Source organism: Erithacus rubecula, assembly GCF_903797595.1.
Source record: "Erithacus rubecula genome assembly, chromosome: 3".
Classification (NCBI taxonomy): Eukaryota; Metazoa; Chordata; class Aves; order Passeriformes; family Muscicapidae; genus Erithacus; species Erithacus rubecula.
In genome coordinates this window covers 49,312,138-49,329,685 of record NC_136689.1, presented here as the reverse complement: position 1 = coordinate 49,329,685, position 17,548 = coordinate 49,312,138, and the positions used below count along the sequence as shown (strand labels likewise).

At 34.5% G+C, this 17,548-nt stretch overlaps 1 protein-coding gene and 1 long non-coding RNA gene across 2 annotated transcripts in view; one reads left to right on the top strand and one right to left on the bottom strand.

The window, feature by feature from the left end:
• The window catches only part of CNTNAP2 (contactin associated protein 2), a 1,078,336-nt gene that overhangs the window by 504,086 nt on the left and 556,702 nt on the right, over positions 1-17,548 (top strand). The window contains exon 9 of the mRNA XM_079302400.1: positions 222-486. Within this exon, the coding sequence (XP_079158526.1) occupies positions 222-486 (265 nt within the window). The remainder of the gene's footprint in view (positions 1-221; positions 487-17,548) is intronic.
• LOC306800365 lies at positions 208-16,402 on the bottom strand. Its single transcript, XR_013773817.1, has 3 exons — positions 16,275-16,402; positions 2,519-2,622; positions 208-392 (listed from the first exon to the last, which is right to left on the bottom strand). It is a non-coding gene; the product is annotated as an uncharacterized lncRNA (long non-coding RNA).

Here is a 17,548-nt window from a genome sequence, read left to right as displayed (position 1 = left end):
CATGTACAGTATGAAATATAATGGGACCACTGCTAGAAAAAATAGAAAAAATCAGCAACTATTATAATAGTAACAATAATGATAACATTAATAGCACATGAAGTCTCTTGATTGAATGAAATCTAGAATACTTTTCTAGAGGTAGCTATAAATTTAGTGGAATCTAACAATTTTTTTTTTTTCTCTTTTTCTCTTTGTGTGTGTGTATGACTTTTATTTAGGGAAATTTAAGTTTTTCTTGTGTGGAGCCACATACAGTGCCTGTCTTCTTTAATGCCACCAGTTACCTTGAGGTTCCTGGTCGTCCAAGCCAGGATCTGTTTTCAGTCAGTTTCCTTTTCCGGACATGGAACCCAAATGGACTTCTTCTCTTCAGCAACTTTGCAGATGACCTGGGGAATATTGAGATTGACGTAAATGAGGGCAAAGTCAGTGTCCATATCAACGTCACCCAAGTGAAGAAGAACCGGATAGACATCTCGTCGGGTAAGTGTAGTTTGGGTTCTTTCAGTTTGGTATCATTTTGGTTGGTGTTGCTTGTAATCGTTAGGTACCTAAAGACTGGAACAATTTTTTACAAACGTTAAAATTTATATTGCAACTATATTAAATCATTTACTGTTTCACTGAGTAAGAGGCATGAGAATGTTGAAACAGTTGTTAGAATTAAAAAAAAAAAGATATGAATGATCTTATTCTGTCAAGAAATCACCCACCCCTTATCTATGAGGTAGCATTTTTTTTTTCTTCCTTCCTTGTGTCTTGCAGTTTTCTCTGTGAAAATATCTGGTTTCAAAATGGGAGTGTACTCTCTTTCTAGGTGGAGTCTAATAATTACACTACTAATATTTTCCAATAATTAGGGAATCTCTCCTAAAAAAAAAAAAAAAAGAAATGCATTATTTTTTATGGAAAGAATACCATAATTATTTGCATGGATTTTTTAGATCTGCATAGCTGTCTCGCGAAATCTTAGATTTATTTCAATACTTCATTTATTTTGTTGCAACAGGCATTTCAATGCCTGTGAAATTAATTGTGAGTGTGAACATAGAAAAATAAAATATGACATCTGCCATATAAGGCTGCAGAAAGAATGCTGCAAACATTTTTTCCCCCCTTCTGCATGGATGTCATGATATAAAACTACTAGGATTTCTAGAAGTCAAAGTTGTCTGCCTTTGGCACAAAGATTTCTGATCATTGTAATCCTATTGATAAAAGGTGCACGTTTCACTGGCTATTTTTATTTTCTGACAAAGGAGAATTTCATATAGTCAAGTGTGCAGCCTTCTGCATGTGTAGGGTATGAATAATTCTGTAGGTTATTAATAGACTCTACTGGGAGGAATGCAGCCTGTTTACCACAAAATATTAGACTAACTAAAACCACAGCCTCGATGCAAATCTGCTTTGGGTTTCATATCTGCTGTATTGCTGCCTGCCACCTGTAGTACCATATTTTTCCAGGAGCAAGTTAAAGTCTCTGAGTCTTTATTTGATATGCTTCTCATTATTTACAAACTTGCTCACATTATCAGCGTTGTCAGTTTTCAAGTTAACATGGGGACATCAGTACTTCATTCTGGGTCACAGTGTAATGCTGGTTATAGAAGCAGTGGTTGTACTGAGTGGTAGGACTCACATGGGAGAGCTGTAAGCTGATGTGCAGGTGGCAGAGTCTTGTTCCTTCTCAGCTCTGCAGTTAAGGTACTTTTATGGAACAGAGTTCTGGTTTGTCTGGTTTTATTTGTCACAATTTCACTTGAGTACCTTAAGGATGTACTGACTCTGGGAGCTCTAAATTTGCAGGAAGAGATTTCAGATTAACAGAAGAATCTAGCCTCCCAGTTTTTCAAATTGTTGAAAAACATGAGTTGAATTCCCACTTTTCTCACTGGTTTCTGGGCACAGCTAACCTCCTTACCTAACTACTGCTTTATGAAGTGCTTCTTGATGGCTAGGAGGGATCAGACAGTAGGAGAAAAAGGTTTTCTTGTTGACTTGACAGAACTCGCATACCTAATTCATGTCAGCATTTTGTTTAAGAGAGAAAGGCAGCTGCAATTTTATATATTTTGATGACGCTTTGCAAAAGTAAAAGTGAAATAATTATGCATGGAAGTGCAGTGAATGAAGGGATACAATACTCTAAAAGGATCAAATAAAAAGCAGGAATGCAAAAACGTTTAACTTTTGTGTAAATACAGTGATCATGAGAGGTTACAGAGCATGCTGTGGGAAAACATTTGGATGATTGTAGGTGATTCATTGGAATCATGAAGCAGACATTGCTTTGCATTTAAAAACAGAGAAATGGAGAGCTGCCATCAGGCAGTCTGTTCTTAGCAGTTTTCTTTATCTCCCAGAGATCCTCCCCTGCTGTCTGTTCAGTTTTTGTCAGGGATCATTTTTTCATGGTGTTAGCTGATCCCAGCAAGAGTCTCATTTCATGTTATCCTTTGTTCTTCAAAAAGGCATTTAATTGTACCTTCATTTATTTAACTGCATGCCCTACCTGCTGTAGATTTCACTGTATTCAATTCTTCATTAAATTCACTCAGTCTCTTGATCAATTTTCTTCATCTTTATTGGCAGGATAAGTCATCCCATTACTTTCTTCTTGGAAAAAATAAAAAAACATAACATTGTTATAATTATTAAAATGGTCTTGTGTATCTGAAGCTTCTTCACTCATTGTTTGGAGTTCAAAATTACCTTTAGTATGAGACTTTCCTACTTTCTGTCATGCCTTGGTTACCTCTCTCACTTTATTGTTACTACTTAAAAAAAACACATAGTTGTTATTTACATCAGCAGTTTCTAAAAAATTTTCTATAGATCACTTCTGGTTTTGTCAAAATACATTTTATTTTCTTCTTCAATTATGTTAGATACTGTTTACCTTGCTGCTCCTTTCATGCCTTCAGTCACTTTCAAACCATAACCTCAACTCTACACATTTGATAATTAAATCTATCTTTATTATGAACATTTCATATTTATTTTACATGGGCATAAAAGAATCAGGGGTGATTATATATATTGTATTTTGTAGGTATTATTTTTCTGTTACAATTAAAAAGCAGCTGACTTTTGTGTTGACCTGCAAACCAGAATTTCAGTTTTTAATTTACCTGGCTGTAAGTTGTTTAACAGTGACCAAATGACTAGTCCATGACTTGTCCTGAGCTTCAGAGAGGTAAATGGTAGAGACAATAAAGAGCTGGTTAAAAACAGGAATAAATGTTTTACTGTGTTGATAAGGTGTACATTCTGATGCTCATAACAAAATGCTGAGTGTAACAGAGTATTTTACATTAATATGCATGTGAACTTTCAGTTTGTATTACATATGAAAAGGAAAAAGATGATTAGCTCTTGTAGTTAGACTTACTGCTTGATTTTCTTCCTGAGCAAAATGTTTTCTTTTTTCCATCATCTTGCCAATTGTAGTTTCAAAACAGGTTTCTAAACAGTAAAAAATCCCTGCCCTGCCCAGCATTTTGTTAAGCATCCAGTAAGCACTGCTTAGCTGTGAACAGACTGGCCAAACTCTTGTACAAAGTCAATAACTTTGATTTTGCTTTTTTCTTGCATTAATCTCAGTAAAATGCTACCACCATTTGATTGATGAGAGTTATATTAATAAACTTGCTGTTAGTAAGAGGAAAATCAGGCCCACTGAGAGCTGAAATAAAGATTTAATTAGAAAAAATAAGCTACTGACTGTGCAGAATTACACAGGTGAAATACTTAAAGCTTGTGCATAAATCAAGAGTTAAACATCCTATTGATTTTTTCTCTGCAAAGTAAACTTTGATTAGTATCTTTACAATTGTGAATGCTCCATTTTTGGTATTATTAATAGGACAGAATCTCAGAAAACACTCGAGAGATTTATCTTTACTGCTCTGTATAGTTTTGGACTAAATTTTGGTTTTGTCATTATGAGATTCAGGTAAACTTTCTAGAAATTGTTGGTTTTAAACAAAGGATTGATGGAAGTAATGCTAGGCTGACAAGAAAGATGTGATCTTGCTTTTAAAACTTTTTTAAAGCGGATTTCTTATATGGTTTTGCATATTAAAGGTTTCTGATATTCTGCTGCAGTTTAAAAGCAGTTTAGTTTGAATACATACTAAGAATCTACTCAATATTTGAATGTTGTAATTAGGATAAGTTGTTGATGAAGTTGTATTTATTTATTAGCTTCAACAAGCTAATATCTTATTTCTTGAGCACAGAAAAATCAGCAACTGGAAAATGTCATACTCCCGAGTGTCTCTTGGCTATAAAAACTTTTTATTAAACTTTTCCCAAAGCTATATGGAAATGCAGCTCAGTGCAGGGTTCAGCCATAGCCTGTGTCTCAGTTGCCTCCTTTCCTTCCACTTAGTTTTATCTACCTGCTTTGGCAATTTAACCCAAATTCCTTCCTAAGGAAACCAAACTTTTCTAAAGCTTTCAACACAGGAAAAAATGGATAACATTTAAAAACACATAGAGTATTGTTTTGCTCGAAGAGGCAATAGTAAAATTCCAAACAACACTCCTGAGGAATCATCTAATGGCTTTACAATGTGTTTTTAAAGCAAACTTCAAATCTCTGTTTTCAGTATCGAATAGAATATCTCTGCCTCTTGAGAAAAACGTTGGGTTTTCATGATGGCAGATTCTTAACTAATCTCTTGATTTATCCTCTGTTTACTTTCTCACTCATCTTTTCATAGGCAATTTTGACCTTTCATATCTAAGCATTCTCTGCTCTACTTAAATACTAGATGGTGTATGAAGATCCCTTGGATTTTACCCTATAGTACAGATGATAAGTCATTGCAAAGGACATAATCTCCTTCAGCCCATAAGAAACAGAGAAATATCCATTGTCCAAAACTTCTTGCCTTTAACTTGAATTCGTCTGCTTGAAGCTTCTTTTTTCCTCCTCCAACTCTATTAGTTAACATCTTGTATTAGCTGCTGCTCAAGACTTCAGTTTGGTTCCTCCTGTCAAGCATAAACTTATTAAAACTAGGGATATGACTATCTTTTTGTCATATTTATCTGTATTAAATAAATCAGCCTTCTCCCTGTGGAATCCCTTGGAAGCTTTCCACCCTTCTGTCTTTCTGATAGATTTCAAGATATCTGAATTGCAGTTCACTTATATTTTAGACCTTGGGTTAAGATAGCATTCTTCAGGTAATAAAATGTCTTTCTCTGACAGATCTAAAGTGGTACTCTTCCAGCAACAATTCCTTGGGGCACTTGATGTGAGAATCAAGAAGTATTTTTGCCTTGGTGGTTAAATGAAGGCTTAGAGATTGTGTATACACAGAACACAAGTGCACTTCTTGTGGGAAGATAACATTTCCCACCAGGTCTTTATTATATTACTGGTAGTAGGTTATACATTGAATGTTAGTAAGTGGTGGCAGATACCCCTGAGGCACTTGTCAGCATGATAGAGTTGAGAGACAGAAATTCTGTCCATGAAAGACAGAATGATGACTTAGAATCAGACAAGTCTGAATATTAAAAATTTAGAATGTTCACAGATAGACAGATTTTCCCTCTGTTTCTCTCTGTATGTTTTTGGCTATTGACCTTAAGCAGTGAATGCAGCTACATGAATAGGCATTTGTGAGTTTGAATTCTGCAGAATTGACACAGAAATATTTGTAGTAGTTATAATTTTTTTATCACACATTTTCCTGTAGTCTGGTTTAGCATCTCACTACAGTAGACTTAAACCAATCAGATCAAGAAATAGAGTTCCTGATTGCAGGCTTTCATTGTCTAAGGAAATTGATGAATATAGTTCATGAGTTTCTGAATTCTGCTTCATCAGTCACCGACTTTCACTGGATAATTGCCTAAAAAGCAACAAGCTATGCATTCTAAAGCATGCATGTTACCTTTTCCAGATATTCCCCTGAGAACAATGGAACTCTTTTATTGGTTGCACTGACACTTGGCAAGGATGGAGAAACCCAAGAATCAATAAACCCGGGTGTTGTCCTTGATAAGCTTTCTCAATTTATATAGGAGGCTGAAGTTCAGTTTACTTGTTTTGGTCTTATTTCTTCTGGGCTGTTGAACAGTTAGATGGGACCTTTGCTGATCATTATTTTAGCATGAAAGATGAGTTAAGGCTTTTTACAACTACTACTTGAACATTTACTATGTTGCATTGAATTTCCTTCTGGACAAAAACCATGAAATAGTCAGTGGTTAAATGATAATCCTAGCCTAGTGTAATTTATGTGAGTAGATCTGGACAGAACTAGGTAGAAACATACCCTTCTAATTCTTTTTTAATTCAGTAAGTTTGACAGGAAGTGGACTCAACTTTTCTTGCTTTTCATGTTGCCTCTTCTTACTACACCTGCATCAGTTATTACTAATCTGGTTCTAGTAAAGTCTTAAATATTTTGATTTTGACTTTGATGAATGGCCCCTTAGCTCTGAATACTACAGAGGTGCCTAACATTTTGCAGTTACCTTAAGAAACAGATTTTTACTTCAGTAGATTCTCTACTAGCATATTTTTGTTGAATGTGAAAGAACACGAAGAAACCTGTCTCTAAAGACTGGTTTATCAAGCCAAGGATGTTTATTTAAAACCAGCATTACCTCTTGGATCAGAAAGATGGTGTTGTTGGAAAGGACATTATAAAATATACTTCAGTTTACATTTCAAAGTCTTCTAGAATTTACATGTACTGATTGAAGTCAATATGTGGGACTTTTTATTCCATTATTACTTTATTTTAAGATTATAATAAGGAAATAGACAAAAGGATACAATAGAGAGTGAAGCTATAGTTATTATATATATTATAGTTATTAGTTATATATATATAGTTATAGTTATATATAGTATATATATAGTTATATATATAGTTATTAGTTATATATAGTTATTATATTATAGTTATTTGTTGTGTTTATGCACAACCCAACAACAATACCACAAATATTCATATAATATAAAGGGAAATGAAAGGAATGTTTTCTATTATCAGAAAGACTACATATCCAAAATATTAGATGCTTTCCTTGAGTATGCTAGTTTGTCATCTCTGCCTCTTCCTCCATACAGGTGGTTCTTGAGAAAACCCATTTCCAAGATTGCCACACCTGTGCTGACCATGGTTTGTCATAGATGGCAACATGATGGCAACCACACAATGAGGTCAGACAGGTCTTCAGCAATGGCACAAATACCTCCCAGCACCATTACACTTCCTAATTGTAGAAAAATATGGATTGCTGTTAATGACAGGATGCAGTAGTTCCTGTAAACTTTTCTGCACGTTGGTACTACTGGAGAAATGGGATTGGACTTTGTGCTGTCTTAGCTCTTTAGTTTACCTTGTAACAGATTTAAGTTTTACTACAAACTAGTGAGAAAAAGTACAAAATGTATTTGAAGTGTGTTTTTTACTTTGCTTCTATTTGAGAGAGAAGTAGATGATTAAACACATCTGACAGCCCAGCATATGATTAACCATTTCTAATTACTTAAATACATACTGTTACTGCCTATTTAGTTTGGCAGTTATGATGTTCTGTAAGTGAGTAAGTGTTATGTAAATGTTGTGTAAACAAGTAAGTGAAGTAGCAGAAGGTAAAAGGGAATGCAGTCACTTTTTAATGGATAGTATCAGTTGCAGTCACTGTACATATGTATATGTACCATTGTGCATATAGCCATGTGTCAGTCAGAGAGTTTACTCAGCTAATTTGCCAACTAGAACAAGCAGGAAGTTCACAGATCATTATTTGGTAAAAAAGTAAAACCATTTGAATGGATTCAGGAGGGTGCTCCTTGTTTCATCTCAAGGTCTTGTTGCTATAACTGTCCGCATTGGATGCAGGCTGCATCATTTCTAGGATATCATCTTCCTATGGGATCAATAGTTTCTCCACAATCAGCACAGACAGCCAGGAATAGTTCAGTAGTTAGACTGTTCTGGCATCCATTACAATAGACAGCATGGACAAAACAGTTCTTACTCTGCCAGCGCCTAGCTTGCTCTCCAGCACATCTCTGCAAGAATTTGCCCTCTTACAGATCCTTATGCCCCTTTCCTTCCACTGTTCCTTCTACTGCACACACAACATATTCTGAATGTCATTGATTAAAAAGCGCAAAAATCACAAGTTATGAGGTAACATTATTATTATTATTATTATTATTATTATTATTATTATTATTATTATTCACCACTTTATGAAGAGATGCCCACTTTTAGAGTCACAATATTCCCAAGGTGTCTGCGACCCAAAGAAGGACATGCAGAGGCATCTCCACATGCTGTACAGTGGGGTCAGAAATGGATCATTCCTTGGGTCTGGCCACAAAGATGGTAGAAACACATCATACCTTGTTTCAGACTCAAGAAACCACAGCAGAGAAGGTGAAGAAGAGGAGGTGACTTACAGATGTCTAAGCAAAGGGAAGTTCTCAGATTTGGAAAAATGGTCTGCCATCACCTCATTTACTCAATTTGTTGTTTTAGAAAATGCTTTGGTGGGCATGAAACTTTACTGGTGTAAAAAAGCAGTTTGTTATGGTTTTTAAAAAGAAAAGAGGGGAGACGAAAAAATGCTAGAGGTTCAGTCTCCAGTTAGAACATAGAATATTCAGGTTCTGTAAAGTTTGAAAAATGTTTATGGACAGATTGGGAGATCAAATGTCTTGAGCATATACTATGTAAAAGTGTTTTGAAAAAATGGTACAGAGTCTTCAAGCAGTGTGCACAACACTGTGGTATGAAGCTATCAACTATGTAAATTAAACCAGCCAGTGCTCTTTTCACCTTTTCATCTTATCCAAATGCAAGGGAAAGAAAGGAAAATTTTCTTTGCTTTTAAAGTCAGCATTTGCAGCATTTGCTCTTTGAGTAAAACCAGGTATAACAGTCTTTCTAGAGCAAATGTCCTAGCAGGTAATTTGAGTTTTTACAATTTTTAGTCTTATTTATCACTAATCCTCAAGTAGGTGTTCCGCAACATCTCTAGCCTACAACTTGCAAGAAAATAATTAAAATTCATTGTAATATTAAGCAAAATTCTTCTTCGGGGGAAACATGACCTAATTACAGGCGTGGAACTTTAATTTATGTGTTGGGAACTGACACTCAATATCTTCTTTTTCATTGCTACTCAGGAACCTGGAAAATAGATTATTATCTGTGACAGATTTCTGGCAGTCCCTCTTGGTTTGATAGTGTTATTTTAGAGAGAAGAGAAAGTCACTTTTGAATATAATGAAAGGAAAAGTTGTCAAGCATTCATACATATTTTATGCTGCATAAAACTTAAGTGCTAGAGGAAAGATTCTGTTTTCAGTCATGCCATTGTAAATTCGTGTTGCTTCTGCTGACCTCCAGGCTTGCTTCAATGACACAGAATGGCATCCAGCCCAAAGGATTAATTTCCATTTTTTACAAGCAATGCAGCTCTTGTAAGTCAGCTTGGCCCTTACTGTCTTTTTTTGGTTAGCACAGTCATGCACAACTGTGATGTGTATTTTGGCATTTTGGCATTTTCTACTGACACTGACAGAACTAAAAGCAATTTCTATCAAAGTACTTTCCTGAAATGGCATCAGGCATGGTGTGTATTGTGTATTTTTTTGATGGAAGTGGTGAGTCTGCTGCAAAAATTGACTTGGGTAGAAAAACATTTTCTAGTTGTATGTTGCTAGCTCTGCCTTTACTCTGTTCTTGTAAAAGATGGTGTTTCCCTTCAGGCATTTTTGCACATTGTTTTCATTTCCAAATGTTGCTGAAGCAGCATTACAAGAGCACTGAGGTGAAACAGACTAACCAAAGTGGTTTGGTTTCTCTAAACTGAATGGAAGATGATATTGTCTTTAAAAAGCTTACTCATTAAGTTTATATATTTGGTAAGGAGAAAAAAAAAATCTCAATTCTGTTATTGTGAGCAAACCACTGTAAAATTTATTTATTTTAGCAGTAACCAGTGTCCACACAGATACTTTTTCAATGAGGAGAAAAACAGAGTTCTACACATATCCTTTGCAGAGTATTTCCTTACTAAAGAAAAACATGTTTAGAGTCATGACTTCCCCTATGTCTTTTTCAAGATGTATATGAATGTACAATTAATTTGAGGGATTCATTATTTTAAAATGCAAAAATAACTTTGCTTTCTTTTTGCAGATCCAAAATAATGTAACATTATATTGCATGCCTTCAAATATAAGGGTTTCATTGATTAACCTTTTTTTGCTTTTTTAACATCTCATTTTCTGCGTATTAGCACATACATTAAAACAAACTGCCAAGTGGAATCAGCTTTCCCAGAGCACTAGCAGGAGATTTCAAGCAGGAGAAAATAACATTCTTAACATTCTCGTGCTGATACTTAGATAATTACCTGTGAAAATAGTAATAGCTCAATTCTGGAATTTGCAGTACAGGGCTGATATTCTTGAGTGTAGTGAATCAGGGAAAGAATAATATGGTGCAGAGGAATCTTTGGGAGACTTAGGCTGGTTGCTATGGGATAGAAAAAAGTGATGGTTAATCAAATTTGCAGTGTGATAAAGATTTACAGAAACAAGAATATCTATTCCCAGGGGAATAACATTCATCTTCTAAAGCATCTCCCAAAGACACACAACTGAGCCCAAGACAGATCTGCCTTCTATACCTTCCTAGGTGCCTGTGAAACATATGCATATATATACATACATACATAGAGAGAGAGAGAGAGATGATTTTTTTTATTGGCAGCCCCCTGTGAAAACAAGCTAAAAACCAAAACAAAACAAAGAATTAAAAAAAAATTAAAACATTTCATTTTTATTTGGCAGGATGATCCTGAGTTAGATTTCTGGTGAACAAACTTGAAGCACTAATAATGCACTTACCTCTTCTACCATTTTCTTTTTCTTTCTAGTTTTGAGCAGTACAGTATTAAGTGTTCTTTTGTGATGTTGTTTGCAGGAAAATGCTGTTATGAATGTGATGTTTGTTTCATTCTTTTTGTATAATATTTCTTACAGCAGGCTGTTTTCTTAGCGAAATTTTTTTTGGCTTCATAAATGTGGCAGTTTAGAGTTCTATTTCTTACTGCAAATAAGGATTAAAATACCATTATATTAATAATATTGGCTAATTTTGCTATTCACAATAAATAATTATGTTACTGGAAGCATTATAGTCCAGCCTGTACCTGGATTAGAATTTTGAGTGTTATTTCTTCCCCATATCAGGAATCTCTAATCAGTGTTGCAGGTTATCATATTCTACAAGGCTATTTCATAATTATAACAAGGTTTTTTGCTTTTAAATATTGACAAAAACCACCATCCAGAAGCAGTAAATACCTGAAATACAATCACCCAGCAAGAAAAATTCACTTACATCATCCTAAGCAGACACTGCTCTCACCTATTGCTCCCATGCTCAGCAGCTGGATACAATATCTTAAGTTCTTTTTTGGCAGAAAGACTGAGTGTCCATTAGATTTTTTGAAGGCTTCATCAGGCATTTTCAGTATTAGGCCTCCCTGCCTTTCCTGTAATAATGAATCAGAGCAAATGTAACCAGGATTTTTGTAAATGGTGAGCCATTGAACAGTCATATGATAGGGGAATGCAGCAGGACTGAGGAAAAATTTGGATTTTCCGAAGCAGAATTTTTCCCCTGGATTTTCATGTTTTACTTTGTGCTATTGATAGTCCATCATTATGTCTAAGAGTGAGCAAAAGAGGGTTGTACTTAGGAAAGAGATGTTAGATGTATCAAATAACTGAGGCAGATGGAGGTTGGGAGAGGACTTAAGCCAATGCTGGATAAAGATTTTTGGCAAACATGCTTTTTTAGATAGATAGATAGATAGATAGATAGATAGATAGATAGATAGATAGATAGATAGATAGATAATATTATATTTGTTTTATATCTTATCTTGTTACCTCTGCAAGAAGTTAGAAAGAAAAGTGCTCGTTTACTACTTCTGATTTTACTGTTTCTTTATAGAATCTTTTATTCTGCTCTAGTTTGTTAACACAGATGTACTACTTATTCCTCAGTTACTACAGCTTCCTAAAAGTTCCCTTGCATATGGTGCTAAATTCCCATTGACAAATATGCAGAGAAAATAAGCTTTACTAAGGTACAGGCATTTGCCGTGTACAAACAAATGAAGAAAATAGCTTAGCTATTTTTATGCTTAAAAGTGTGTGTTATTTTTATGGAAATAGTCTGAAGTCCAATGTGGTGTCCTCAGAATATGTCCTCAGAACAATTTCAGTATCCTGAAAGTAAATTCAAATTCTACAGAACTTCTTTAAACCATAAGGATATATCTTCATCAAATTCTAAAGAAAAATAATTTTAAAAGCTTGAAAAATTTCAGTAATATTTTGGAAATTCCTTTTAAATTATTAACAGAATAACATTCAGTACTGATGTTGCTTTTATATTAATAGTACCTTTAATATCTCTTTCTTGTATCATATTTTAAATGCACAAGAGGAAATTTTCCTTTCATTTTAATTGTCTATGGAAAAGACATTTGTATGTTCAGTTATGTCACTCAAGTGTTGCAAAGTAGAATTATTTCCTAATACTCTTAATAGTTTCTCTGAAATTTATTTTCATATATATAAAAATGGATATGCATTGTTATAAAAGTGATGAGCAAATTGTAGTAGGTGTAAAATTAAAGAACGTACCCTTGCATTATTCATAATTTAAAAGAAATTTGATTCTTAAATAACATTATTAATTTTCTGTGTATCATTGACATCACTACAATAGAAGCTGAGTAAAAAGACAGCATCATATTCAATAGCTCAAGTTTAGTTTAGATCAAAATTTGCACCTCAGATCTGGTTTTGTCATTTGTTAAGTTTAACCAGGGATTTAAATATCCATAATCATAAGCAAACATGAAATTTATTGACTTACAGTTCTGATTGCACTGACACCCTGAACTAGCAATGGGATATGAAACATTACAGTAGATCAATTTTTTTTACCATTGTATGTAATGGTTCATACTCTCAGCACACAGAAGCCCGAAATAACATCTTGTCTCCACTCAAAACTAATACAGTCTCATAGGAAAACTGGTATTATCTTATTTTGAGTTGTTGAGATCTTTGATAGCTGCCATGTATCTTCAGTTCACACTAAGAACAGTAGAAATTTGTGCATTGTAAAGAGCCCAGAAAGGCTATGATGCTGACACTTCCAGTCCTTAAGTCAAAATCAGTCAAAATCTGAGGCCAAATTAAATCCAATAAGAATTTGATCTGTCTGATTCTGAAAGAGGCTCTGCAAGACACCATTTTTTAAAAACCCAGTTATTTGCAAGTTACTCTTCAGATTATCTAAGCACAGCAGCAAAAGGTCCAAGAACATGCAAGGTCCTTTCCTCTGAGCATTCACAGCAGCTCACACCATGTCAATGATGCCTGTCTGGTGCTTGTCAGCACTGTCACGACTCACTGCCTGCCTCTGGAAGTTCTATTTTCAGTTCATTCCATATTCATTTCATGCAAAAGGCAGGTGAGGGGGAGTGACAACAGGGATCAGAAAGCCCTTCTCCAGAACCTTACTTGTTATCATTTGATCCTTTGAGATTTAGCCTGTCAACTTAAAAACTTTATTTCACAGTATTTGAAGTTCTTGCATTCCAAAGAGCTTGTTGGGGTTATAAAATTTGACTAAGGTCTGAAATTCCATTCTCTTTATGATCTGATTATTTTTATTATGGAATTTAATTTGAAACTGGAAGTACTGCTACCTCAAGAAAGAATATAGCATATATATTTTTCCTGCATGTAAATTAGTGAAATCCAGTAGAAAAATATGTATGTGCTCTGACTGGTTGAGTCTTATGAATGTTTCTGTGGCCAAGAAAAAATAGAAGCTGTTATTAATTTCAGATTAAACTGGAGGTGAAAATATTGTGTCTTTTTTATTTACAGTGCTACAGATTAATTAAATTATTATTTTTCTTTTTTTTTTTTTTTCTTCTTTTTTTTTTTTTTTTTTTTTTGCCAGGAATTCTTAAAATAGGATATTTTAAAAGGTTGTCACTGCCTAGGGTAGATGACTAGTAGATTAAATCTAGCAGAGCTCTTTCAGCTATACTTTTGAGAGACTGTCTGGCAGGTTACAAGGAAATGCCACATGTCACTCATTCTCATGTGGCAGGACTCTCACCTGTCCCACTATGAAAGGGAGGGGGAGCAACATTTTAGGACTTGCAGGAAAAGATGTCATTGGCACTAAACTTTTTAAGCCTTCAAGGGCCACTGAGGACATTATAACAATAAGAATTCACTGGAATAAATCTCTTGGTTTCTGTAGGTATAAATGCTCTTAGGTTAAAACAAAATTCTGCTTTTTTCTCTCATTCCCAATTTGTTCAAGCTCTCCAAGAGTTACACCTCCATGAGGGCACCCAGGCATATACATGGACAGAGTCCTTATCATGTGCACCTCACTTCTTTTAAAATCAATATCAAAGCAAATAAGATCCCTTGATACCTCTCTTTGTCATTCAAGCTCCTGAAAGACAAGGTGTGGAAGAGCTGTAGCTCTGCAGAAGGTTTACAAGATTTTTTTCAGTCTTTGCCTCTTTTTCTTTTTCCTCTTGTTTGAGGCAAGGAAAAAAATGCAGCTCAGAGACCTGGCAATTTTATTCCTTATGGCTTAATGAATGGATGACTTCAAATTATGTTGTACTAATAAAATTACTGTGGGAATAATGCATAATATACACCATCCTACTTAGAAAGAGGACGTGGTTCTGGGTAAGTGTTTAGCTCATCCTTATGTATTTCAGCACTGGTAAAATGTTTTGAGCTGTCAAAGGACGTTAAAAAGATGTGCTGAGTTTGTTGGTTTTGATTTTTTTTTAAATTAGGAATGACCTTAATCAAACTTTAATGTTGTAAAAGCAAACACTAAGAAATTGTTTTTTCATTGAAAATATGCTGAGTTACATTTCTTGTCCCATGCTACCATAATCAATCTTTAAAATTATTTTAGAGTAGTAACTATGATGGAAAAAGCCACATACCATATGCATAATGTAGCCAAATCTGATGGGTTTACTATATACATCTCCTCAAGCAGACAGAATATTTTTAAGATTTTACTAGATTTTGTACCTTAGGATCAAATATTTAGTATCAATAAATAAACTAAACACAGAGGTTCATCATTATTATTTATCATTATGAGAAACATATTGCATTTTGAAAAATAATCCTAAAAGAAAAATTAATTTACTTTTCAGAAACTGATCATTGTTATATATGATCTTGTTGTAATTAACTAATATATCAAAAAGCACTAGCATAATCAAATGCTTCTTATTTTGACATGCAGACTCTTGCAATGTACAAACAGACCAATTGGAAATACATCAATTGAAAACCTATCCTATGATTGTGAGTATCTGAAAAGCCTTTCAGAGTTTAGTGGGCTTTAACAAAATATTTACTGTTTAGCATCTTTTTCTGAATTTCTGCTTCATCCATCTTCTGAAGCCTGACATGGTGTCATTCTTCTGAGTAAGTGTGGCAACAAATCAGGAAAACCCAAGTGATTACTCAAGCAAAGCATATGTAGAAGGTAGAGGAATATGAAAGGAGACAAACCAAAGTCTAATAAATTGTGTTTAAGACTTCAATCTCTCCTAGTTAGGTTGTAAAGGTACCAGATGAGTTTATCCACTATTAACCCTTCAGGCTCAATATTCCAGTTGCCTGTGTGGTAGAGAAATCATCCAGATTCTCAGAATTTTTATGAAGCTGACAGAAAGGAAAAGTCAGAGAATGTTTCTGTGCAAACCTTGTGAATGTAAAGACATTAAGAGAATACATTCTCATATGATAAAAATCTATTTTAAAACATACTATGAAACAATATTAAGAGGCATAGCACAAAAAGATAAGTTTTTTAAAATCATGAGCCTAGTCCTTGCACATTGTGAAATGACCTTGTAGGTTGAAACTGGTTTTAAGACTTTCATGTTTTTTGAGCTTCTGAGAACTCAACAGTGCATGATGAATTTTTTTTCAGTGTATTTTGTTTTAGTAGTAGCTTCTTGTGATCACTTTTCTCCAGGAATTGTCTTTTTCAGTAAAGCCTAAGATACAATAAAGTGTGATAAAAGCACAAGTTAGTGGCATGAATTGTTGTCTGTTGTGAGAGCTGGGAGGAATAAGCACTACATTTCTCTGCTGCTAAATTTCCAGAGAAACCTACATTTTCCACTGCTGGTTCCTTATTCTTCAAAAGGCAAAGTGAGAAGAAGCTTATGCCTCAGAAAACAAGAAGAGAAGGATCATTCAGGCAACTAGCTGTGAGTAGCAGAGGCCAGATAATGTACCCAGACACTTCCAGCATTCTGCAAGAGCTGTATACTGCAGCCTTGAGATATCAGGAGGGAGTTTCCTTTGGAAGGCAAAGCTAAAAGGAAGCCTATTTCCTTCAGCAGCAGGGAGCAGCATGAAAAAATGCTTGTGGAGAGCAGTGGAGAAAAATGGAATAAGGAGAATCAGAGTATCTCTTTGTAGATAACAGTGAAGTTTTATGCTTTTACAAGTAGCTGATGTGAAATGTTTTATTTCTGTTTGTCGCTACTTAATAGCAGCACCTTTCCTTACTCAAAGTGAGGAATTATTACATTATTACTTGTGTGTTTCTATCAGTCTATTATGGGAATACTGGAATGATATTGGAATGTTAGATTAAGGATAGGCAAATGGCCTGACTTTATTCTTTACCAAAGTTGAGGGATAATTTCATATTCTACACTGAGCTTCATCATGTGTTACACTGATCAGTCGTACTCATAGCAGGTTCATGTCATTTATGGATGGATGGATGACATAACAAAAGTACCTTTGGCTGAAGTGCAGCCATGCCTTTAGTAAGGACATACTGGTCCAAAACTGCTAGGTGTTCTGTGTTTGACTCAAATGTATTATAGAACAACAAGTTGTCTACTTTTTTTTTTTTTTTTAATGAGAAACAGCTTACAATTGTCAGACATAGTTGTCCAAAGATTGAAAAGAAAAAATAGTTTCATAGTTTCAATTAATAAAAAGCCTGTTCTAAAAACATGCATGAAGTTGTAGGTAACACTCCCTAAACTTACAGTCTTACTGTGCCTTTCTCTTAATCATAGTTTTCTGTGTCATACTTCTTGCAGATTGAGATGCTAGAATAGCTGGAACATCCTTGTTCAGTAAGTGCTCTGTGTCAGTCATATATTCTTGAATTGATTCTGTAGTCTGTCTTTAGCATGGGTACTCAGACTGAGGACACAATGTTCAGCATTATTATGACCAATACATAGCGCAGTGGTTTTAATATATCAACAATAGTGGGTAAATCTACAAAATTTTCAATTTCCAAGTTGTAAAAAAATAAACCTCTTAAGCATTTTATCCTTAATGGTATAATTTTAATTACTTGATTGCTCACTTTCCCCCCAAAAAATCTCTCTACATCATTATTTGTATCGAATTCTTTAC